The sequence below is a fragment of the Mixophyes fleayi genome, chromosome 12, assembly GCF_038048845.1.
Source record: "Mixophyes fleayi isolate aMixFle1 chromosome 12, aMixFle1.hap1, whole genome shotgun sequence".
Taxonomy (NCBI): domain Eukaryota; kingdom Metazoa; phylum Chordata; class Amphibia; order Anura; family Limnodynastidae; genus Mixophyes; species Mixophyes fleayi.
Genome location: NC_134413.1, coordinates 3,572,401 through 3,597,617, shown reverse-complemented (window position 1 = coordinate 3,597,617; position 25,217 = coordinate 3,572,401). Strand labels below are relative to the sequence as shown.

The 25,217-nt window shown below is 43.3% G+C and overlaps 1 protein-coding gene across 10 annotated transcripts in view; it reads left to right on the top strand.

The window, feature by feature from the left end:
- FOXN3 (forkhead box N3) overlaps positions 1 to 25,217 on the top strand; it is a 148,862-nt gene that overhangs the window by 109,487 nt on the left and 14,158 nt on the right. For 7 of the 10 annotated variants that reach the window (XR_012680216.1, XR_012680213.1, XR_012680214.1 and 4 more), the window contains exons 5-7: positions 7,339 to 7,404; positions 12,206 to 12,314; positions 15,556 to 16,981. Coding sequence is in view for 1 of the 10 variants with exons in the window: in XM_075192566.1 (XP_075048667.1) it covers positions 7,339 to 7,404; positions 12,206 to 12,314; positions 15,556 to 16,090 (710 nt within the window). In the remaining 9 variants the exon portion in view is untranslated. Of the gene's footprint in view, positions 1 to 7,338; positions 7,405 to 12,205; positions 12,315 to 15,555; positions 17,460 to 25,217 lie in introns of those variants that run through there. The other 3 variants (XR_012680217.1, XM_075192566.1, XR_012680218.1) reach the window with 3 other exon arrangements.

Here is a 25,217-nt window from a genome sequence, read left to right as displayed (position 1 = left end):
TAAATTATCGTTACATCTTAAGTTATCTCTATCAGCAACGTCTCATAGGGTGACGATCATGACGGTCTATTTGGGAATAGGGACTGGTTGGTGTATTAACAAGTAAATCATTTGTGTTTCTAACATTCTCTTATTTCAAACACCATCAGGGATCAGTGTTTATCGTGCAAACTGTTTTTGTGAATGAAATGAAACCAACCCTCAAGGAAAACCAAAGTCTTTATTATTATATTTTGATTCTTACACTTTATTGGTAAGCGCAGACTTTTATTTAACGCAGAGAGATCTTGTAATCACCGCTGGGCCCTGCGGAGATGAAAGCCTCTTATCTGCATTCAGCAAACATGAGTTGTTGACATCAAAGTTTGCTTCTTGTGGAGGCAGAAGGGGGAATCAAAGGAGAGCGGAACGAGCGGGGCCTACTCCGGCTTACCCGGCCTTGTAGGGGTTGTTTAGCAAGTCAATTATCACTGTGAAAAGATATAGAGAGAAGAATACAGGACCAGGCTGTGTAACAAAGCTGAGGATTGCCCGAGTAGCCCCCGAGCGGCTGCAGGACGACCCCCAGCCTCAGTCCTCAATGAGGCAGGAGAGGCTTATTTGTTTTTATTGTTGCCAAGACAACCCCGGGGATTAATACAAAGACGCCTCCACTTCTTCACCGTGTTTCTCCCCGTCTTTGTCCACCTCTAACCAGCAAATTCCCGCTTTTTTTGTCTTTTTAAATCGCCCATTTAGCACGAAACATGTTTAATGAGAAATATAGCCTATTTTCTTCCCCTACATCCAGGCTAGGTAATTGCTATGTAAGTAATGCTATTTGATTTTATAAACATAATGGAAGCTGCTATGATGAAATAAGGCCATGCACCCAATCAGAACAATGCCCCCTAGTGGCAATATTAACATGAAAACTGCAATGGATACGTCAAAAACTATTGGTGGAGCCAAGCATTCATCCTGCAAAGATAAAGCACAGTCTTTATTTTACTCAACAGTATAACTTGTCATTTACTGTGACTTGCAGCTTGTTGACAGCACCACAGACTGAGTTACAATGCTGCCTGTGTGATTAACGCTGCCCCCTTGTGGTCATATTTAGTCTGTAAGGTTTGTTAGGAGGGGGGGGGGGGGGGGGTGTAACAAAATAGAAACTTTCACTTGTGTAAATGTTATAACTAAAATGTAATTTGCACATAAAGTACAAGATCTATAGCTACATGTTGAAGTGTTTTATTGTGACTTCATTTTTCAGCATAAGGTACGGTGTCCAGTGCCAGGGAATTTGGCTGTCTGGGGCGTTATGCAATGGAGGAAGATTGAAGCTCTAGAGGCTGGTCTGCGTTCCTTCCTTGGGGGGTTAACGTGAAGCAGAGAGCAGGAGCGATTATATGATCTGGAAAGAATGCGTCTTGTGTTGATGTAATGGTGTCCTTGTTGTAACCCCTGATATATTGTAAGCCGACTGATTCACGTGTAAACACCGCCCCTAATAGTGTAACACTAGACGGGGACCCTTCTCACTGTGGTGTTGTCATAAGTTCTCTCCGTGCATAAATGTGACACTAAGAGCCTATGTTTTATACATAAGGTATTGTTACAAAAGTAACATAAGTGGTTTGTACTCTGTGTCGTGGATTTAGAAGCTCCGTGACTGTGCCAACAATCAGCTTTCACCTCTTGGTTGTTATTTATTGGTATTATCGTTTATTTATAAGGGCCGCAGCGCCGTACATGACATTTACAGTAGTAAGTGATGTATTTCACTTTTCTCTCAGGGCTGGCACTACCATTAGTCAAACCTGGGTGCCCCCCACACACACTTTATCCTTTACACCTATCTGTTTTTAATATCGTTTAACTGTTCAACCTATAGAGATGGAACTAATCGCAGAGTAATCCGCTCACGTGATTGATTCCGCCAAGATATCCGCTTTGCTGTAATAACCGATCAACAATGATTCAGAAATGAATACTGTTTGGGGGGGGGGAAATCACATTTGCTAAAACTAATATAATAGGATTCATTGTATCTACAGCGGTTGTTTGTCAGTCAGGTTGAAATGTGATCCTGTTAAGTGTCATCGAAAGCTCAACCATTGTTCAAGGGCCCTTAAGTGACGGGTGACAGAGAGATCATTATAAGAGATCAGAACGCTGCGCACAGAGGGGGCCCAATACACGCAGACCAATTCCAAACCAATAAACCTTTCAGTGCTGTCTCTAAAGGTATAAAACGTTTTCAACACAGGATATTGTCACTTTTAAGTCTGTATCTGTGATATAAGTGTTGTAATGACTGCTGCATGTGTGTAAGCTCCGATACATCATGGGTGTCCTTGGGAGCGCTGAGCATTGTAGTTCATCAGCAGCTGTTGGGCCTTAGGGACTCCATGTTGTCCGTCCAGGAGAGACGGTTGCTCCTCTCCCTACACACAGAACGGGCCATGTAGCAGAATAAGTTCTCCCATGTTCAGCGTTTACCCTCATCCGGCTCCGCAGTGTGATCCTATCCTCTCTCATCCATGTAACGCAGATCCCTAGCACCCCGGCCGCAGCCAGCGCCGTCTCTCCGTCCCTTGTGTGCACAGGTCTTATGGGATAGGACGCTGTAAGACGCGAAGTGTCAAGTGCTCTCTGGTGGGGAACTTGCTTTAATCCCCATTGGTTTGTCTTCGGAGGACTTGGCGTTTGATCCGCAGGTCTCTGGGGAATTTCACGTCGTTTCACTTCTAGTCTGTTGGATGTAAATGATGCAGAATGTCCTTTATGCCTAATGGCTGCTCTCTGCCTTATTTACAGACCGGTCTCCTCTCCCGGGAGCTGCGAGTGGTTGTTTTCTGAGTGTGGGATGATTTCAGGTTACTTTATGATAAGTGCATAATGAAGAGCTTCATTGGACACAGTGTTATTGCAGCTCTCTAGAAATACTTCAGTAGTATCCACAGAACATACGTGAGGGTTTATACATTGATAAAAGTGCAAATTCCCTCTTATGGCACTGATCAAATTCTCGTTTGGCAGACTGTAATAGCACAGTACTACTTCTGTTGTCCACACATACTAAGAACTAAAGAATGAACAATTGCACAGTATCCGTTCTCTTGTTCTGTATGCTGGATGTAATTCTCAGTATCTGTTCTCTTGTATGCTTCATGTGATCTTGGTATTTGTTGTTGTTCTGCGTATATATTTCTTGTCATGTACAGATACGTGACCTACTGCTTCTCTTTTATATATCCATCTCATTATCACGCAACTGACCGCACGTTGCCATATCTCTTGTTCTGTGTGCTGGATGTAATTCTCAGTAATGTCAATGTATTGTGACCATGTCCGGTGAGAACATTGGACACGATATAGATTCTGTCTGAGACATGGAAGAGACAATGTAGGAATAGGGACATTTTATTTTTGGACATTAATGCTGTGTGTTGTTTTATTTAACTCGTCTCCTGTGGGGTTATTTTAAATTTTAAAATGTGAGTTTCTCCTTTTATTCATGACTAAACAAATAGTTCCCAGTTTCAGCTTGTTCCACCATAGAAATGCTCACATTGAGAGGCGTCTGATGTGAACACAATGACCTAATATAACACAAAGGTACAAATCAGGCTGAGCCCATTGTGTTTGTGCGCAGAGGCGGGTGATGGATGCCCGTCCATAGCGCGGCATTAGGCAATGAACATGAACAGACGTACAACATGGAGTCATCACATTACCCCTGCGTGATGGGGCCATTTGTGTCCTGATAACTTGATAAATTCCCGTGCGGCTCGTCCACTAATGGGGTTTGCAGTGGTCCAGGGCGCTGTGAGATTTCTGTTACGCTCCGATTTGCCTCCTGTGCGATAGGAAAATACAAATGTTACTGTTGTAATTCAGATCGCTGGTTTATCATCTATAGAAAGTACGATCAAAACATAATGTAATTCAGACACATTACAGAATAGTCACCAACTTATTTAAGATCCTATTTTTTTGAGGGTTTTTTTACACTCGTCCTAATATCCAAGGGAAGTTAGGCAAAGATGCATAATTTAAAGACCGCTTATTCATGATGCCCAACACAATACATTTCACCCTGGGCAAATGTCAGCTGTGCGAAAAACAAATAGTGTCACAGATTTTCCATCTTTTCCTCCCTGCTTTTCCAATTGCATTATCCTTGGCTGAATTAAATAATTAATTTTAACAATATATGCAAATGATCTAATCTGAATTTGGCACCGGTATAGCACGGTTAGAGGCTACGCAGCTTGCATCCTGTGTAGATATAGTGCAGAATATGTATTTCCACGCTGGTTTGAATTGACTGATAGGTTAATCGCGCCCTTTAAAAAAAATATATATTTGGACTAGATTCCTGCGATATTGTAATTTGTGCTAAATCTTGGCGGACTGCACGTATATAGAAGCCGCTAATCCCTTTAAATACTAGTCGCCAAACTGGTCAGTTTGAGAGGTTTGAGCTGGATACAAGATATTATTATCTGATGAGAGCAGCTAGAAGGCTGGCTGCAGGGGTAGGACTACAGACAGGAAGTGTGCTGTGCATTGGAAAATATTTCCCCCACAATGACCACATTACATGAAATGTTTTCTGTTCTGATAAGCGTCTGAAACTTTCACTTTTACATATTTGTAAATCTTGAGGTTTTTCTTTATATAGACCAACGCATTTAAGATTTGTTGGTCCTTTTTAAGGTGTGTGTACAAGTCACAGTATCTTTATAACAAATCCTACAGAACCCCTAAGCACCAGGTTGCTTTAAGAGCTTCTGATAACACTTACAAACCTATATGTTGAAGTTGCTGAGTTTATCTGAACTGAAGATTATCAGTTGTCATCATGGAGAGAGATTTCATTTCTCCTGTGCACAGCAGACTTCCTGCCTAAAGTCACTTGTCAGGCGCAGATTTGCAGGGCGGTCCATGGTGGAACAATATATTATATATTTGGCACAAGTAGCACAAAGTGTGCGACACAGAAAAGTACACAACATTCTAAATTATTGCTGTAACCATGACTACACTTCTCATGTCAGAAATCGGGGATGATTGTATGTAAATACTTCTCAAAAAGTGTTCAAAAAAGTGAATCCAAGCCCCGGCCTGATGGGGACGGGTGTAAATGACGTGCGCACCTCTGTAATGAGCAGTAGCAGCAATATACTGAGGAACTGTAACTACTCAAAGTAATGGCTGATAACAGAGATTAATAGCGTGCACTGCAAAATACATTGTCCTCTATCTGGTATGGGAACTTTTACATATATAAATATTCCTTGATGCCTGTAAATATCTTGCAGTAAGTTTAGTATTATACTGTAGTGAGTGCCCTGTTTGCAGCTATAATTCCACTCTTATTATAAAGCGTTTCTATATCCCAATGTTTCTGCTATTATCCCCCCCCGCTCCCCTCTGTCCCTGATAGATAACACAATCCCAATGTCTGTGCAGTTTCTGGAAGTAAAACCTTCTATACTCTGTGTAATAAATGCACTTTTCCTGGTAGTATAATGTCATTTCTCTCCCTCCCCGTATAATCCCCACAACAGAGAGCCGCGGAGCTGTTAGCAGCAAATTGAATTTGTTTGGTGTGTAATTTAGTACAGATAGCGACAAGCGAAGAGGATGTTTACTGTCGCCATGGTGGCTGGTTGCCATGGCAGCGTAACTGCTGGCTCTGCGTGGAGGGCGATGGTGGATGGGGATACAATTGGGAAAAGCCGTATTGTTTTCTTGCCATCTGCCAAGTGACAGAATTGGGGTAGGGTCTGTGGACGATGAGGGGGGTGGCAGTTTCTGCCGGGGGTTGTAAGACGAGTTTTGTCCCAGGACGCCCAACTACCCACCCAGCATCCTATCTGCCCAATGTTTGATCCTTTTGTTGTCTGCATTGGCAGCCATTGTCTTTTTTTTACCCAGGAAAACCAGGTCTGTGTGTGTTATGGACCAGTACACACCAGCGTCGCAGTGAACGTTCATTTGTGACCCCCGTCTCCCACAACTGTCCGGAATAACCGGACGGGGAGGTGATATCGGTGACAGGGACTGGCGGGGTTTGCAAAGATTTACTGTATAACTGTAAAGTTAATTTTTAGTTTTATTGTTCTATAGAAATAGACACCTTAGAAAAACCTGTGCACAGGAAAAAGGTGGTGGTGGCCGGAGCAACCAATCAGATTCCAACGTGAGCTTTAATGTCTGGTTGCTATTGGTAACTCCACCTGTCTTATACCTCTCGCTCTTATATGTAGCACTAACATGTTCCACAGCGCTGTATTAATAGCTCGATAACGAATCTCATTGCCCCCCTCCGTCCGTGTGATTCTCGCAGAGCACGTTTACAGACGTGACACCGGCCATATTGATTTGCCTAGTATTACATATTCATTGTGGCGTTACTGATGCAGGGCCAACGTTTTACGCAGCATTGTATATCGGGAGACCTGAATACCCGGTGCGCAGTAAGTGCAGAAAAGTTGCTACAATCCATAGCAACCAATCAGACTTTGCTTCCATTTTGTACTGATAAAATGACCATCTGCTCGGTTGCTTTGTTAAAACACCTTTTTTGCACTTTCATCTGCACCAATTGTCATAAATATAAATTTATATTACAGTATGTTCACAATAAGAAGATTTAAAGTAGAGCAGTCACCTGCTCAGAGTGGAGGCGGCCATTTTACGAGCTGAACCAATTTTCAGCCTGATTCACTAGGAACGTTACTAAGCAGATGGGACGATGACCGGTTGGAGGAGTCGTTGACTCTCAGGTCTGTTATAATCGGCCATAAACAGCACCAAACTCCCTCTAACTACAGGGACGGGTAAAATGTCAGTGGCCATTGTACGAGCTGAACCAATATTTATCCTGTTTATTCGGAGATTCTCGCATGATGGCGCTGGTTCCTTGTGAATTGATAGGCTGCTATTCTTCCATATTGGTACAGCCCAAAAAAACGTCCACCTCCACTGTGTGCAGACTGCTCCGTTGTAATGTAAAATGTACTTTTAATAAAGTTTATCGAACATTACCTCAAGGATGTCCTTGTTCTGGGTGTACTGGTGTAAGTATGTGTGGCATATAGTAAGGGAACTTATTAAAACCCCACATTACCTATCGTGAGGCTGCTGTCCGCTCTGACACCTCTGTCCTTCCTCCTAAGACCATCTGAACATCAGGCGTTCTGTCCTGATCCGCTGGCGATCTGCGCACCGCGGTGGTGGGTCACATGTCTAATCTTCCATTGTCCGTGTCGTAGAGATGATAAGTGAGTGACAATCTCCATCGTGATACTAAGTAACGTGTCTATTGGTTGATTTTTCCAGATCCCGACATTGCCGCTGCCACCGCCATGATGCAATTGAATTCTCCCCATGATTTACACGCAGGTTGTGAGTAGACACTTCTGTACACTTATTAGTAGATAGAGGCACACGTCACCCTCTGAGTGGCCTTATTTCCTGTCTTCCTAAAACCTGACACACAAAGCGTTAGATGGAGCAACTCCACGGTGGGTTATTACCCCTGGGTGACTTATATAAATATTACCAACCTCTAACAACGCTCTTGGGCCCATTTGAGAGAGAGCCTTGGATCTATAGCTCATCCAATCCTTATCTGATCCACATAGAATAGAAACACACACATTGCTTTTTTTTCTAATAACCCTATAAAAACCTTTGTAGATATTTGTTGCAAATCACGGGACTGCTTGTAATGATTTATGCTCTCCAGGATGACTTAAGTATATGAATAATTAGTATGTCTAGGACTCCGCAGTATCAGACGTATACATATTAAAGTCTCCATCATTAAATAATTTCATTTAATTACCTTCCTAAGCACTCTGTAGAGAGAGGATCACTTGAAGATTATCTGCGTCAGTCAGCTTGGACACAACGCGTTTCACAACATTGAGTAATCCAGGAATAGAGAGTTGCTGTGAAACAGTGACTTATTATACTGGTTATATGTTATGTCACTGAGGTCTCTATCGAGGATAAACGTGAGCGCTGGGTGTGTACGACCGGACGTATAAGCTCTTTCTAATGAATATTGGACCAGCTCACGAGAGGGCTGCACCGTATGTCGACAGAGTGCACTTAGGACCTAATCGCTTCTAGTGAAACAAATGCAATTTGCAGCTTATTAAGATTCACCATCAATTCAGGATTGTGTCCAGAATCTGGGAAATCACACAGAACATAAAGCAGATTTTGTGGAATAAACAGATCTTGTACAAGGCCTCCAGCCCGATAGAAAGAAGTCACTTATATCTCTCCCATCATTTTTAAATGAAAGTGCAGGTGGTTATTGCTGGGGTCATACAATCTGCCACATTCTTCCTTTTAAGGTCCCTAATAGGGTAATACCATTCTAAGAACCAACTCCCGAATATCCTGGTAATCTGGGTCCATCCGGAGCCTGTGGTACGGAAGCGTTCGCTTTGTGAGTTCGGGATATCTGGTGAAGACTGATACAGGGGCACATGTGGACTCCACTCACCACACAGGAATAAGATTGACAGGAGGGTGCTGGAATGAGATGAGGATATTATGGGGAAATAATGTCCCTCTACTGAGCGAGGGTGAGCTCTGAGTCCTAGTGGAATAATAAACATATTATACGTTCATCTGTAAAATGTTTATTAGACAATTAAAGGGACTATATAATATAAGGGTTATTGTCTCTTTCAGTGATCTATCATCGCACAGAACCGTCCTACAACATAACGTTTCACATTTACAGTCTACAGACCCCTGTGTAATGTTATATAGACTGATGTATTATGGGGAATATTAGACACCCTCGTAATGGACCAGTCTCTCTGACACACTTATAAATAGCTGCAGCAAAACAATAATCGCATAGTTTCTATCTATAAGGCAAGATAATTCAATGTACATCTGATGTAATGGGGTTTCCACCTTCAGGCAACTTATTTATTGGCTTCATACAGGAGCCAGGTTGGTGGAGCAGCGTAGTGACCTCATGCGCAGTGACCTCATGCGCAGTGACCTCATGCGCAGTGACCTCATGCGCTCCGCGCTAAGAATCCCACTGTCCGCTCTCGTCCCAGCCGTTCCCCTGGGGTTTCTTGCTTAGAATCATAGTGCAAGCAACATCCGCTATAATAAATAATGATGTATTTCTAATGTATGTTTGAAAGCTGTATTGTGTATCTGTTGTGTTCAGTCCATAATAACCTGGGATTATGTGACTTTTACCATAGAAAGTTGGCGTCTTCCCCTCTTCTTGTCTTTTAAATATTGATATAATGTATATTTTAGGGTTATTCTGCCTAAGATACAGTTTTTCCTGACTCCTGTTTTCTAATTTGCCAACGGCAGAAACTGTAGATTGTTCCCAACTGAAGGGTGAAAGTTCACCTGTCGCTGATACACAGCGCAGGCAGCATATGTTGGAGGCTGAGGTGCCAAAAATAATCTATAGTTACTATGTGTAATGCCCTATTATGATTATGATTATTTTATTTATTTTGGGATTATTTCATTTATCTATGATTATCTTGGAATTTAGTCCAGGTTATGTGTGATGGATCCATTGGGTGCCAAAGTCTCAGTCATTGCTATTATTTTGACACTGTAATAATGTTATAATAACGGTTTCCCTTTTCGCCTGCTGTATCTGGCACTGGGTGTTTATATCTGGTGCCAGCCCCCCATGTTCTGTGATCTGATCATACCCCCCTTCCCCCCCCCCCCCCATGTTCTGTGATCTGATCATACCCCCCTTCCCCCCCCTGCCTCTTACGTGGACTCCCCCGGTGTCACCATAGCGCAGTGCCCGCCGCCAGTGATAACCGTTCCAGGGCTGTGTGCGTGTGACGGGGAATCCGAATCCGTTGCTACTAAATTATTCACAAACAGCTGTCACTTAAATGAAAATTGTCAGAAATAAATTCAATATTATGATTATCTATACATGTTTAGCTTAAACAGCTCGGGCTGATTCCTATCTGCGCTGCAATTAGTACTTGATTGCGTTCTGCTCGGATGGGGAATGTTGGGGAGCAGATCACAACCACAGGAAGACCCTAAAATGTAAATTACAGCCCCCATTCTGTTCCTCCATACACAGCACATCAGGACCATGCACAGAAAAGGGATTGTGACCTAAAGGACAAACCCCAGGACCATAAACTTTCCAATAAGTTGTGTTTCCCATCAGAATGTGAGATCTGTCCTCAGACTTTATTGTATATTTATATTTCAAATTTTCATGTAGTGTTAACAGGTAAATCTAGTTACATGTAAACAGTGTCCGTGTTTATTGTATCAGTTATAGAGGAAGAACGAGTTCTGTGTAGCGATAACGATGATAAGAGTCCTATTTACACTTTACACCGTTGAGCTGGAATTTGAGATTCTGCGGGACGTATAATAACACCTGCGTTTTGTTGCTACACAACCATCTGTATATAACCCTCATAAAAATAGTATGAGCCTGAATTGCTAAATCCTTATCTGTGTCCTCTCTCCCGCCAAGACCAGATTAGCACCTAAGTACTTTCTATCCATTCAGACTGGTGAAAGTACTTCCTCAGTAAATACTGATGTGATATTTACCAGCGCAAGTTCTCCAATGTCCAATCCAGTGATATTATGTAACAGGTCAACTGTTACAATATAACTTCAAATGAGGAAAATGCTGATATTCAATCTCTGTATAAGAGACGTTTATTCATATATGAGAAAGTGCGTAATAAAATATATCTGTATTGCATAGCTGTAGACAAGTCTGTTTGTTTTAGCTTGGAGACTTGGGATATGGGGTGGGCTTCCACACAAATATGACAGCTTGCAGTTAGTAACCTCTGGAGTAAGAGGGCGTGAAATTGAAACACCTCAGTTTGACCAGTAATATAGATCACTCTACAGCTGCCGAAAACCTCTGTTATTGAGACCACAAGGGCACAATCCGTGTACCCAGACCCCAAGTTAGGTTCTTTAATCTATTTCAAAGTCTCCTGGTTGTTTGTTTTGCAATATATTCTATTGGGAACCCCTTCGGGGGCCCAGGACAATAACACACACACGTTTGGCGTCTTCACTACATAATGTTGAGCACCACTGATCTGGACCAATAGATCTCTGCTGCGGCTTGTGGGGGCGCTGTAATGTTTTGTTGCAGACATTGGCTATATTAGGATTTTGGTGAAGTTGTATCTTCTGCCTTCCCCAGTTCTGTACTGATGGCATCTTCCCCCACCTTCAATCTGATTGGTCACAAATCATCATAAGAGCCAATCACAATACTTCAACAACTCAAACAAGCCCAGAACTAACACTTGCTCAGTGAGTTGTATTTTAGCCGACATACAGAAAGTCTCTATTTTTAGGAATGTTTTATATCTCTCTTGTGTGATGATAATTAGAAGTTAGAATAATTTATGTTTAATTTGCTCATGTGCTTAACGCTTGTTAACAAAGCCCAATCAACGCGTTCTAATGCAGTGGATCTAATGAATAGACCCACATATACGCCTTGGAAACCGTTTCAATGGGTCTCAGTCGTTAAACTGTAATGTGTTCCTATGGGGGCGCCTTTTAGAGCACGATATAAAACACGGCACGCCATGCTGTAGGGCGCCAGCTTTCACACGTCTCTCACCCCCCCTGAGATCCGTTACCTCCTCTGTAACCCTGCGTCCCAGGGCAAGACGTTGATGTTATGACCGGGTCCCGTGAGCAGCTTTTCATGTCTAAGCGGTGTCCATTATATGCCCATTACATGTAATATACAAGTTGTTACATATTTGACATAGATTATCTCTGTGTCTGATCATTTCTCTGTCACACTGCAAGCAGTCGTTGCCCAATAATTATCTATAGTTGGTAATGGGATCATTCTGTGGCATCCAGGTCCTTTTCAGTCTAATTGCCAGGTACCCGCAGCAGAATTACCTGTGTATTATGCTCGTTGATTACTGAACACTATAATGTAAATAGATGCAGCCGGTTGGGTCTCTCTAAGGCTCGGTTTGAGGGCGTCTGTGCAGCTGATATCTGCGTCTGACCTTTGTCCTGTGTGCAGTACGTACAGTACGGCGGAATGTTCTGTGTACAATGTATCACTGACTGTTCCCTGCTGATTATTGTGTAACACTGATAATATTCTGTGTCCTGTGTTTCCGGATGTTAACCAGTTCTCTCCTTTTATGTTCCACAGTTCCTCCCGGTGTGATACAAAATGGGACCCGAGTACTCAGCAGGGGGATCTTCCAAGGGGTCCGGCCTTTACCAATCAATCCTATCGGGAGCATGGCGGCTGCAGTAAGGTATGTGTGGGCTATAGTTCCTGCTGCTCAGTAATACAATATGCACAGACAGGATCATCAGGTGCCCCTCCCTGCCTATAGTCACCCTGAGGAGCACTGCTGCACTATGGCATGAGGAGGGGAAATCTCCCTGCTGCAGTCACTATGAGGAGCACTGCTACACTATGATATGAGGGGAAATCTCCCTGCTGCGGTCACTATGAGGAGCACTGCTACACTATGATATGAGGGGGAAATCTCCCTGCTATAGTCACTGTGAGGAGCACTGCTACTCTACTAAATATATATGTTTCTACCTCTTAATCCTTCTGATTCCAATATTCAGTGTCGCTAAATCCAGGTTTCCTCCCCCCTATTTACCTTTATTCTGATTTTACAGCAATCCAGCAAAAATTAAACCTATCACCCTGTGTTTGTCACTTTCTATGTCCCCTATGGACTTCTCTGTCTGTAACTACCTGGCCTGTGGCCTCTCACTCATCCTCAACCTCCCGACTGACACCTGGCTGATACCTGCACCCCTCCCCCGGTGCGTGTGTGTCCCCATCCCCCCTCCCGGGCCTGAGGCTGGTCAGACTGGACTTGATGTTTGCTGCTTAGCTGATATAAAAAAATGTTTCCAGTATAAACCGCTGCAGACAGAAATGAATAAAGACATTTTTCCATTTAATCAGTAAATCTACCTGGATTATGCAGATAATTCTCCTTCATGAATTATTCCCTGGTATTTATATGAGATCACTGATTACAGGTAGTTATATGATAACACCGTCCAATGGGCTGAGAGTCTTTTATTTAGCATCTCCAGCTGAATATACAAATCATTTGGCTGACGAGGTGTGCTGGGGCTTGTAGTTCTACACCAGGTTATCCAGAGTCACATGGATGTATATTCCCAATCGTTGAGACTTCTGCAGTTGCCTCTGTAAATGTGTATTAGGCCTCAGTCTCATTTACAGTGAGAGATGGAACATTAGAACATAATCTCTCAGCTATGTGATGATGATCAGCGTTAACATAAAGCTACAACGGAGTTCGATCACCACTGGTGATAACCGTATAGCTAAATCTGCCTGTCCAGATGTCCTGACTCTTTCTCTGGGATACAGAGTTTACCGACCAAAAAATTATATTTACAATTCTTTTCCCAGTCCTCTATTAAATGAAATAAAGCTAATTTACTCAAGTTTGTGTCAAACACTGATCGGTGAACGTCCTTTTGATGTATCCATCAATACAATAAACAGATTTGTGTCACGAGTGATATTGTATAAGGGATGAGAGAACGTCCTTCCAGTTACCGCCTCAGGCCGCAGTGACCGGCACAGACCCACTGCCCAGATCCCAGCTGGCGGTCACTGTGGCCATCTTGGTATGATTGTTTTTTGGGGAAATTCTCCAGATTTAATAAACTATATTTGATAACAGAGAGAATTTGCCCAGTGGCTACAAAATAAATAGTATTGTATGGAATATTTATAAAGCGGCTGATGGGATATTAGACTGTGTGATATAATACATTCTTGCACAGAAGAAACTAATTTCAGTGGGAGAGACAATGTAGGACATAGACTAACCCCGATCCTGCTGCAGACACCTGTAATATGTCAAATATTGTTGCTGGAAAGTATAATCTCTCTCATTCTGTGTGTCTGAGTTTCTTCCTCTCTGTTCGTATTGCTCTGTCTCTGTGAGTCGCTCTCTCTCTATGTCTGTGTGTCTCTCTCTCTCGTCTCCTTGTGTGCGTCTCTCTCTCTCGTCTCCTTGTGTGCGTCTCTCTCTCTCGTCTCCTTGTGTGCGTCTCTCTCTCTCGTCTCCTTGTGTGCCTCTCTCTCTCTCGTCTCCTTGTGTGCGTCTCTCTCTCTCGTCTCCTTGTGTGCCTCTCTCTCTCTCGTCTCCTTGTGTGCCTCTCTCTCTCTCGTCTCCTTGTGTGCCTCTTTCTCTCTCTCGTCTCCTTGTGTGCCTCTCTCTCTCTCTCGTCTCCTTGTGTGCCTCTCTCTCTCTCTCGTCTCCTTGTGTGCCTCTCTCTCTCTCTATGTCTGTGTGTCTCTCTCTCTCGTCTCCTTGTGTGCGTCTCTCTCTCTCGTCTCCTTGTGTGCGTCTCTCTCTCTCGTCTCCTTGTGTGCGTCTCTCTCTCTCGTCTCCTTGTGTGCCTCTCTCTCTCTCGTCTCCTTGTGTGCGTCTCTCTCTCTCGTCTCCTTGTGTGCCTCTCTCTCTCTCGTCTCCTTGTGTGCCTCTCTCTCTCTCGTCTCCTTGTGTGCCTCTTTCTCTCTCTCGTCTCCTTGTGTGCCTCTTTCTCTCTCTCGTCTCCTTGTGTGCCTCTCTCTCTCTCTCGTCTCCTTGTGTGCCTCTCTCTCTCTCTCGTCTCCTTGTGTGCCTCTCTCTCTCTCTCGTCTCCTTGTGTGCCTCTCTCTCTCTCTCGTCTCCTTGTGTGCCTCTCTCTCTCTCTCGTCTCCTTGTGTGCCTCTCTCTCTCTCTCGTCTCCTTGTGTGCCTCTCTCTCTCTCTCGTCTCCTTGTGTGCCTCTCTCTCTCTCTCGTCTCCTTGTGTGCCTCTCTCTCTCGCTCTCTCGTCTCCTTGTGTGTCTGTCTGTGTCTCTCTGTCTCATCCACATTAATATTTAGTGTTCTAGAGACGTCCTCTGTACAGCTTTAGACCATTATGTTATGTGAGTGGAGGGGTCTGTCCTATGACCATGTTACACTGAGCCGGTGACTCTGCTTACAGAGGCTGCTGCTATAGGTCGTCCAATATTCAAGTGCAGACTACACAGAATTGCATTTAGACATTGTCTGCACTTAAATAGCCATCCCGACAACATTTGAATAAGAGCCCTCACATCAACTATGTGGCGGCCTCCTGGGCCTGTTACCCGGGGGGGCGGCTGACCAACCGATGGTGGGGAGTTCTCTCTGCACTACTAGGACCATGCTGCCGTTACCAGTCTTATACTTGTGTTGTCGGGCATTGCCGGATGCAGAACCATTATTATATCATGGCTCTCAGCCAGACCAGTGGTTTGTCATCTGTTTCTCAGGGTCCCCAAACTGTGAAAAGAATAATTTGGATTATAGGAGCGTTCTTACTGAGTTATGACTGGTATTCCCTTGTCTGTTACACAACCTCCGCTTACACTGGGTCTGTGGGCAGCATCCGCTCATCTCACCAAGGTTGCAGATGATTTTTAGTCTGTTTGTTGCGCTCACGCTCTCCTAACCTTATCTCCCGTTGTGTGGTTGTAGGAACGGGATCAGCTGCCGGATGAGGACAGAGAGCGAGCCATCGTGTGGGTCACCAGTCGTCAGCAGCGACCCCAAAGAGGACCACAATTACAGCAGCGCCAAATCCACTAACAAAAGGAGCTCGTCCCCCGCCAGCGACTCCGTGTCGACGTCCTCCGCCGACGACCATTTCGAGTTCGCAGCCAAAGTCTGCCGGGACGGCAGCGACATCAGCTTCCAGAGCCATGAAAGTTATAGCGAGACGGAGGAGGAGGAGAAGAAACAGGCCAAGAAAGAAGCCAAGGATTCGCTAGGGGACAGCGGCTACTCCTCGCAACACAAGAAGAAGCAGCACTTGTTGAAAGTGCGACGGATCCCCAGCGACGCCCTGCCGCTGAAAAAGAGACGCACGGAAAAGCCGCCTGAAAGCGACGACGAGGAGATGAAAGAGGCGGCCGGGTCACTCTTACACTTGGCAGGGATCCGATCGTGTTTGAATAACATCACCAATCGGACGGCTAAGGGACAGAAGGACAAAGAAACTGCAAAAAATTAGAGGAAACAATTGAATCCTTTGAACTTTGAAAGAGTTTCTTTACGCACGTCAGGTGAATTCTAACGATTTTGTGGCAATATCAACAATTTTCTTTTTCCCCTTTTTTTTTTTTTTTATTTTATTTTTTTATTTCCATCTTTTTTTTGGGGGTGGGGGGAGCCCTTAAAGTGTATATTTTTTAAAGGATATTGAAGCCATAGAACTCAGCCAACTTGCAAATGCTTTTCATTTAACGAAGGAAAAAAATAATTTCAAAAGCCAAAATCACCTTCACACTCAACCAACCCATCCACACAGGAATTGTTAATGTCAGTGACAAAGGCATGACCCTTCTAGGAAAATTAGTGCCCCCTATTCACTAAAAATTAGGCTGAAGGGTCCTCTTTTAAAAAATGATGGCCTTTTGTACAACAGTTCATTCGGTACACATACGACCGATCCGGTAACGGAAAGTATCACCACTTGTTAGAGAAGGGAAGCACTCAATCACACCGTATACGCTCTACAACGCCATCTACCACGCTATTGGTGGACGTCACGTTGAACGCGGAAACCGTGGAATAAAATAATGTCGCTATTGGGTATTCAATCAATCTTTACGTCTTGTCTTCTGGCAATAAACCATTGGCTCACCAATGCGATCCTCTACAATCCAACGGATACCGAAATAAGGCGGAATCCTCATCACAGTGATTCAAAACTACGTCTGTCTTTTAACTGCCAGATTGGAACGGGTCGCCAACTACGCTTCGTGGAATAGAGAAAACGCTGAAAGCGCCACCGTAACTGCCTCAAGTACTATGCTGCCAAGGAGCATACGAACGCACGGAATAAACCAGGCCAATCACCGCACAGGCACTGAGGGAAATTACAACCAATCGTCATACAAAAGTGCATGGGTTCTTATACAAATAAAGTGTTTGGGGCTTTTTTTTTTTTTTTTTCTTCTTCTTTTTTTTTTTTAAATTAAATCAAATCAGAGACAAAAGAGCAGTTCTTGTAAGGTAAATAATGTATTTAGCATGACGCATGAATTATTTTCATATAAATATAGAAAATAGAGAAAAAAGGCAACACCTCTAATTTTTAGGCCAAAGGCCACGGACTTCATTACCCCCAATTTTTTTTTTTTCATTTTAAATTTCTTTTTTTTTTTTTTTCTGGAAGCAGGTTTTTTTAAGGTCTAGCCTTCTTCAGGGACAAACATTTGACTGTTGGGGAACTTACTCTCTCTCTGCAATATAATAATAATTACAATTGTCATTCTCTGGTAGGGCTCGGATGGTTGAACTTAAACTGCCTTGTCTGCACATTCAGCCCCCACATCCCTACTGTGCTTCTCTGTTTATATATATATATATATATATATATATATATATATATTATATATATATAATTGGTGTCCTTTCTGTCTACTTGGATAACATGAGGCAATAATTTTGTTGGCAAACTGAGTAGTGACTGTTGCTGCTGGGGTGTTTAAAGGGTTAACTGGCTCCGACGTTCCTCGTTGCTCCCCCCTTTCTGATCGGGGGACTTCCGTGTCAATCTAGCTGTGTGTATTATGTGGGTGCACGATACCTTACATAGCATCGGATCTCTAATAATAATGTTTATGTTCACTGTTTACCCCTCCCTCCCTGTCTAAATATAATGCCAGCTTCCAGTTTGTATTGTGTGTTGTGACCTCAAGATTATTTTTTTCAGTTCCCACGTTTCAGTGTTTTAGGATTGGCTTCAGACCGTGCCGATATGTCAGATGTGCTAAACATTAGAGAGGAATTTTAAAAAATATATATATATATTTTTCTATATAACTCCAAGTTAGTCTATTGACATTAACAGAGAATTGTATTTATCTGTGTATTTAACTTAAAGGGGATCTCCAACTTCAGAGAATTCTATAGTCTGGAGGATTTGTTTTTTCATTGCCCTTAGATAGAACATCGGATGTGTAGATACAAAGTATTTAATGCACAAATCTGAGCTCTTGTTGCATCCAAATGTAACAAATATCAGTTCTCTGATGGGGGTGGACTGGGCTCTGCCACGTTACCATCATCCAGTTCATCGGCGCCCTCGTGGTCGTTCATCGGGGAGAAGTTTACAGAGAAATAAGCCTCAGACGCAGGAGTACGCTGCTTTTACTCACTTCTACAACACACCAATGTACTTGTATATTTTATCATCAAAGAATAATGTAAAGCTAAAGTAGAAATGCTTGTATTTTAATGAAGTGTGACGTTGGCGCAGGTCATGCCAACCATCCATTTTTTTGGCCGAGTTTGTAAAGGTCAAACTGCAGTTACCATCTGTTAAACACACACGTTGTATGGGAGGTGAATTCTCTCTGCACTTTGCATTGTGTGATCCTCACGGAGGTACTGTTGCTATTGCTGTCTATAGCAGATGTATTGGTAACAGCTGAGTGGATACTAGCTTGCAGTACTACATAAGTTTTGAAACTGACCCAGAGCAGTCCGCATGGTTAAACTAAGGCTGGTTCTGTCAGTATAGATGCTCATGACTATGGTAGTGACATCTGGGCAACGATGACCGGCCAAGAAAGCTGCCACTTTGTCATGTCTCGTAGCCGTTCTCCCGGCTCAGTCTCCAGTTTCACTAGAAATGCTGCTGTTGTCTTCAGATTAATACACATCGCGATCACTAGGTTTTCACAAGACATTAGCGACCTAAACACTTTTTTCTTTTTTGTCCGCCATCAAACTTTATAAAGTATTACGATTACACAAGTTCTACATGAACGGGCAGTTGCACAACTTGAGGCGTCACAACTTAAAGCCATCATAAATCACCTGCTAGGGTGGGACTGACTGCCACATAGACCAGTCCTGAAGTCACAAATACACTGCCGCAACCCGCCGCAGTATATAATCTCATACACTGCCGCAACCCGCCGCAGTATATAATCTCATACACTGCCGCAACCCGTTGCAGTATATAATCTCATACACTGCCGCAACCCGTTGCAGTATATAATCTCATACACTGCCGCAACCCGTTGCAGTATATAATCTCATACACTGCCGCAACCCGCCGCAGTATATAATCTCATACACTGCCGCAACCCGCCGCAGTATATAATCTCGTACACTGCCGCAACCCGCCGCAGTATATAATCTCATATACTGCCGCAGTATATAATCTCATATACTGCCGCAGTATATAATCTCATATACTGCCGCAGTATATAATCTCATATACTGCCGCAGTATATAATCTCATATACTGCCGCAGTATATAATCTCATATACTGCCGCAGTATATAATCTCATATACTGCCGCAACCCGCCGCAGTATATAATCTCATATACTGCCGCAACCCGCCGCAGTATATAATCTCATATACTGCCGCAACCCGCCGCAGTATATATTCTCATACACTGCCACAACCCATTACCGTATATATTCTCATACACTGCCACGTTGTATGTTGTACTACATTTGTCACTCGCTGCCTTATGAGTCCACCAGATGAGCATCTTCTGTCGGCTTTGTTGCTGAGAAGTTGTTGGGTTAATGTAACGGTGCTTTAAAGTGACAGAATGAAGTTATTTACATAGATAACAGTGATATATTATGTGTGTTATAGAGAAGAAAACAAGAGGAGTATTCCTGTGTCTGAGAGGCTTTGTGAGAACCTGTTAATAATGTAATAAATTGAAAATATAATGGTTCTGATATCTCCCATTAAATTGAAATAAGCCCTGATTGTAAATGTTGTGTAATTTTCCTCTTAGGGCGATAAAATTGTTCTGTAATAATCCACTGGCAGGTAAAAAACAAAATTTTTAAATGATGGTTAATGTCTGCCCCCCCTCCCTCCCCCCCCCCAAGTTACCCTTGACCCCCTGCCACCCTTGTTTACATGGTAGACTATAGGATTTAATTTTTGGACCTGTTGGTGTTAATGATTGCAGGGAGCGCTCAGTACTGTGCGCCTCCGTCTTCCTACGTCCCATGTGTGGCTGCCGACATGGCATACTGTCAGTGTGCCAAATATTACATAGTACAGCCATCTTATAATGGCCTTTTTATCTCCACATTACCATTCTGTAACACACGGCTCATTTACATATTGCATGAAACGCAGACCTGCGCTGTCCTATTTGCGTAAGTACGTTTGTCCTAGCGCATTACAAGGTGCACTTGTTTTTTTTCTTTGAATTGCACCTAATTTTGTGGGTTTGCAGATCCATCAGAAACGTGCATAGTGGAGAGCGGAAACATCACTTTTAAAGTCAAATTTATGAACTGTTTTCCATTGTCTCCTATAATTCTGATTGGTCTCGCCTCCCTTATATCTTAAATTAATCCTGAGAATGGGGGGACATCGGGGCGGTCTCTATTGCACAAGGACCTTTTAGTGCGCTTGAATGTTTCTATCACGTTGTCTGAAGTGCCCCAAGAAGTCCGCTTCTGAAGGTTACAAAAAGTGCTATGTTATAAATATAGGATGGGATCCAGTCTCTGGTTCCTGTGCAGAAAAACATTCTACGTCCTCCTACAAAGCAGGAAGTATCCCCAAAACCAAATCTAATTTTAAGTAATCTCATCCCTCAAAACTAAATCTTGTTTTTGCATGTGGGTATATTAGAGATTGCGCGACTGTGACTAATCTTCATAGCAAGTAACACCCAACTCCACCTACCAGCTGTCGCAATGTTTTACACCCTACAGATGGCGCCATTCTGACCACAACCCGTGCGTTGGCCGTATATATGCCGGTGCATTTGCGCTTCTTCTGGTAGGTAAATGAGCCGTACTGTTACATTGAATGGATTTTACAGGGAGAGCCGTGTGCGGAGGGAAACGCACGGTCGGCCATCTGCTACCTCGGTGACCAACGTTGCGGTTTTGACAGAAGCCTCTGTGAAAACAAAGATGGAGGGGGAGGGGAGACGACAAATTTTAGATCAATGCGATCTGTGCCAATTGTATTTACCTGCCCCAAATGCTGCTGCTTTCACGAACCCCAAACATCCACCATGGGAGAAATGGAATCCGTGTTCGTCCGACCGCTCCAATAATCCCGTGTTTTACGTTTTCCTGGCAATTGTTTCCAGTAACATTTTGCTTTGCATCTATTTTTGTAAAAACATCCTGCGTTTCACTGCCAACACCCGAACTGTTCATTTACAATGTCTGATTGCCTGTGCCCTCACCCCCCGCTCAGACTGTATCAGTGTTTCATCGCCTGTTCGTGTCGTAGGGTCTGTAGAAACAAAACACCCCAGCTTCACTCACTACATCAAGTTTTTCTGATATTATAAAAAAAAAAAAATCCTGTTTGTGAGATAATATTGTGTGTCTGTATGGGAAGCATTTTAAACTTGTAGATTTTTATTTTATGAATTCTGTAACATTTCTAAGATTTTTTTTTATTTTAATTTTGTTAAGTGATAAAGCAATCAAAGGAAAGGATTGATAGGGTTAACCTGTGCACTGCCAGAGAGCCCTGTGTTGCATGGCATGAAGGGAGGTTGGGCTTTATTGCCCCCCTGTGGTGGATAAGGGGTAGTGCATGCAACATGTTGCACTGCGGTTTGTCCCAGGGCCCTCTGAAGCAGTGAAAGGGTTAATATATATATTATAGAGGTGTCTGCACCCAGACTGGTCAAGAAGCCAGAAGGTGCAGTGGAATAATGCAATATTTTGTTTCTGTAGTTGTGTGTAGCTGCTCGAGAACTGTGATTGAGAGAGACCGCTCAGCTGTAATTTCTGTTCAGGTATAAACGAGCAGGCAGAAAGCGAGAGCAGCCACGCGGTCGTTAACTAAGTACAAAGTTGATTTAAATGCATACTTTTTCTGCATTTTACATTTTTCTTGATGTGTAATCATATTGCCAAAGAACCAATTTCATCAATTATTGTAAATAACACTTCCCCAAAATCTACCATAACGTTTCTGTGATGTATTGTCTTCCAGTTGCAATAAAAATTTACTGAGTTGCATCAATTTTCAAAGTCGTCGTCTGCCTTTTTCCAGCGTGATCGGGATTACAATTATCACTGTGATCTTGTTGTGAGAACGTGTTTGTCATTGTACAGTTGCTGCAGGAAACGAGGAGACCGTAGGATTCAGCCGGAGTCACTGATTGGACCACTGACCCTAAAACCTAAATGTGTAGATTTGAAAATCTATTGTTCAGAGGTGGCCTAATGTTCCACTTTGTTCTAAAGATGGGGGAGGGGTTCTGATTCTAAAATGGATAAGGGGGGGTAATAGTTTAAGTTTTAACAATGTACTGATGGGGTCTGATGCAGGCTAAAAACTGAGGCTGCATTCATTTGAGCTGCTGTCACCACTGGTCCCGCCTCAGTGTATGAATTCATCAGTCCGCACAGTGAATTTCTGCAAAGCAAAACTGCAAAGATGTCAGTCACAGTCTACCTGCTGTGTTAGAAAATCATTTGATATATATTGATGTCAGATATTGTTTTCACTTCATTTGACTCCCTTAAAACGTATCTGCTGCTTGCACATAGGCTGAAGACACAAAATGGCTGCTTTCTATCTGTTCAGTGGGGAATAATAACTATTCAGTGATGTCGCTAGTTCCTAGTTAACGAACAGTCCACATTCTCATGGCTCCACCCACAAAATGGCTGCATCCATTGCGAGTAGTCAACCTGTATGCTTCAATTCACAGCGACTGACAGAATTATGGGAATACTGATTCCATAATATTTCATGTATGTTTTAAAACACAATTATGTATCTAAGAAATTAAATTTAAAACCTTCGCTCCTATTTTTAACTTCATAATGTTATCGCCATAACGTGTTGGTGGAAGATTCTCTGTTCCGAGGCGGCTGCTGATGACGTAGGAGGACGCTGTTCCCATGTTGTTCTTCTTCAGTCTACGGTAAGTTAAGAAATGGACGATCTGACTTTAGCTGCAATTCCTGTATTTGAGCAGATTTTCTTTTAAAGGGGAACTTCGCCTGATACGATCTCACAACAGCCGCTCTTCCCCAGCTAGTCCTGTGTGGGCGTGGGTTCCCCTGTGGCCCGATAGATGCCCCCGCCAGCTGTGTTACAGACACATTAGAAGGCCACAGGGTGTGAAGTCTCTGAACTGACCACATTGACAACCTTTCAGCGCTCTGAGCCCGGCTGGCGGCGTGTGCACCGTGTCAGTGGAGGACGTTGGCTCCCAGCTTTGGGGGTCTGTGCTTGTATGACTTGGGGTGACATGTTATAACGTAGATGGTTGGACAATTTGCAACCAGTGTGTGAAAGGACCTATTTGACCGTAAAAATTGCCGTATACGGCTGCGTTGTAGGAAATCATACTCTGATGCTCAGAACCTGCAGAGTTAAAACCCTCTGCTTCATATACAGTAACTTGTGTTTTTTTTAAATAACGACTATCATCATCATCACCATCACCATTTTATTTATATAGCGCCACTGATTTTTGCAGCGCTGTACAAATAACTCATTCACATCAGTCCCTGCCCCATTGGAGCTTACAGTCTAAATTCCCCAACACACACACACACACACACACACACATTAGGGTCAATTTGATAGCAGTCAATTAACCTACCAGTATGTTTTTGGAGTGTGGAAGGAAACCGGAGCACCTGGAGGAAACCCACGCAAACACAGGGAGAACATACAAACTCCTCACAGATAAGGTCATAGTCGGGAATTGAACTCATGACCCCAGTGCTGTGAGGCAGAAGTGCTAACCACTGAGCCACCGTGCTGCCCACTATAGTTAGTAAACCATGCCGTCCAATATTTAGATTTGTGAAATGGGTACATAATAAACCCAATCCATGATATGGGCAGAAATTAAACTTCGTCCCCTTTTGAGGTGTGCATATTGGGACTGTCCGACCGAAATCACGACAGTTGGGAGATCTGCGGTCAGTAAGCCCCCTGACATCCAAACACCCACTTTTGGCACCTCCCCGCCCACTGCTATGTAAGCCCCGCCCCTTGTGTTCCAAAAACTCGAACCAGTTAGGATTTATGCGTAAAATCGCCCTTTACCCCCATGTGCTGACAGCGGAGTCGCCTCTTGTATTCCGCACTCTATTAATTTGTCGGTAAAAGCCGTTTACAGCGCGTGTTGCTGTTCAGCATTCAATTAGCTGGATGATCTGTAAAATAATATTGTAGCAGAACTCCAGACCTGCTGTTGGTTAATGAGCGCCGGGAAATTCACTGTTTCTTGCAGGAATGAGAATGTTTGTTATTTATTTAGAGTCTGTGCAGAAACATTTCCATCTGTGCTGGTTCCTCCTGGCAGCCGCTCCAGCACACAATCCTGCACCAAATTAATTACAGGAAACAAAAAAAAAAGCTGTTAGCCACCCGGCAACCAAACATGTCGGTGAAAGCGGCCTGTGCGGAAAGTGATGGACACCGTGGAGGTATTATCGGCAAAGTCGCCCATCTGGTGCCAGATGCTAATCTGTGTGCCACTTAATTAGGATCATAATTTGTTGATTTGTTGCATTGGAGTCTCTCCATGTGGTCTAATATTAGCCTAAAATAAAAAAACCTTCAGGCTACTTTAACTTCTTAGTTTGTACAGGCCCTCCTGTAACTTTGTCTAATGACGTTGCTTTATCTTTTTTTGCAATGTTTTAATATCAGGATGATTTGTTAATCCTCATTGTTTCGGAATTTGGCTCCGTTCTGCTGAGTTCTGTGCGTTGAATAACACTGTATCTAGACGATATGGTTTTGTGTCCTAATTAAGAAAACTAAACATTAAAATATAGATACAAGACTGGAAACGGCAGAGATAACGCAATGTGTTCTGTAGAATTTGCAGGAGGCCGTGTACTAGCCAATCAGTCAGTCGTCTGCAGGTGGAAATCGCCTTAAAGTCCACGGTCTGCTAATAGTCTTTTGTTTTTTGGGGAGACTTGAGAGTTGTGTCAAACAGTTTCGCTGATCAGAAAGGGAACTTTGATTAGCAAGAAATCGATTGGGCCTCGGTGCTTCTGCATTGGAAACCTTATTGTTTATCAGGCAGTAATGTCACTGCTGCTGCTTGGTTATCTCTGTCGTTGTCATAATCTTCCCTTCAGCCCTGGTTTACTATACAGCCACTGGCGGCGTACCACCAACAACCTACCC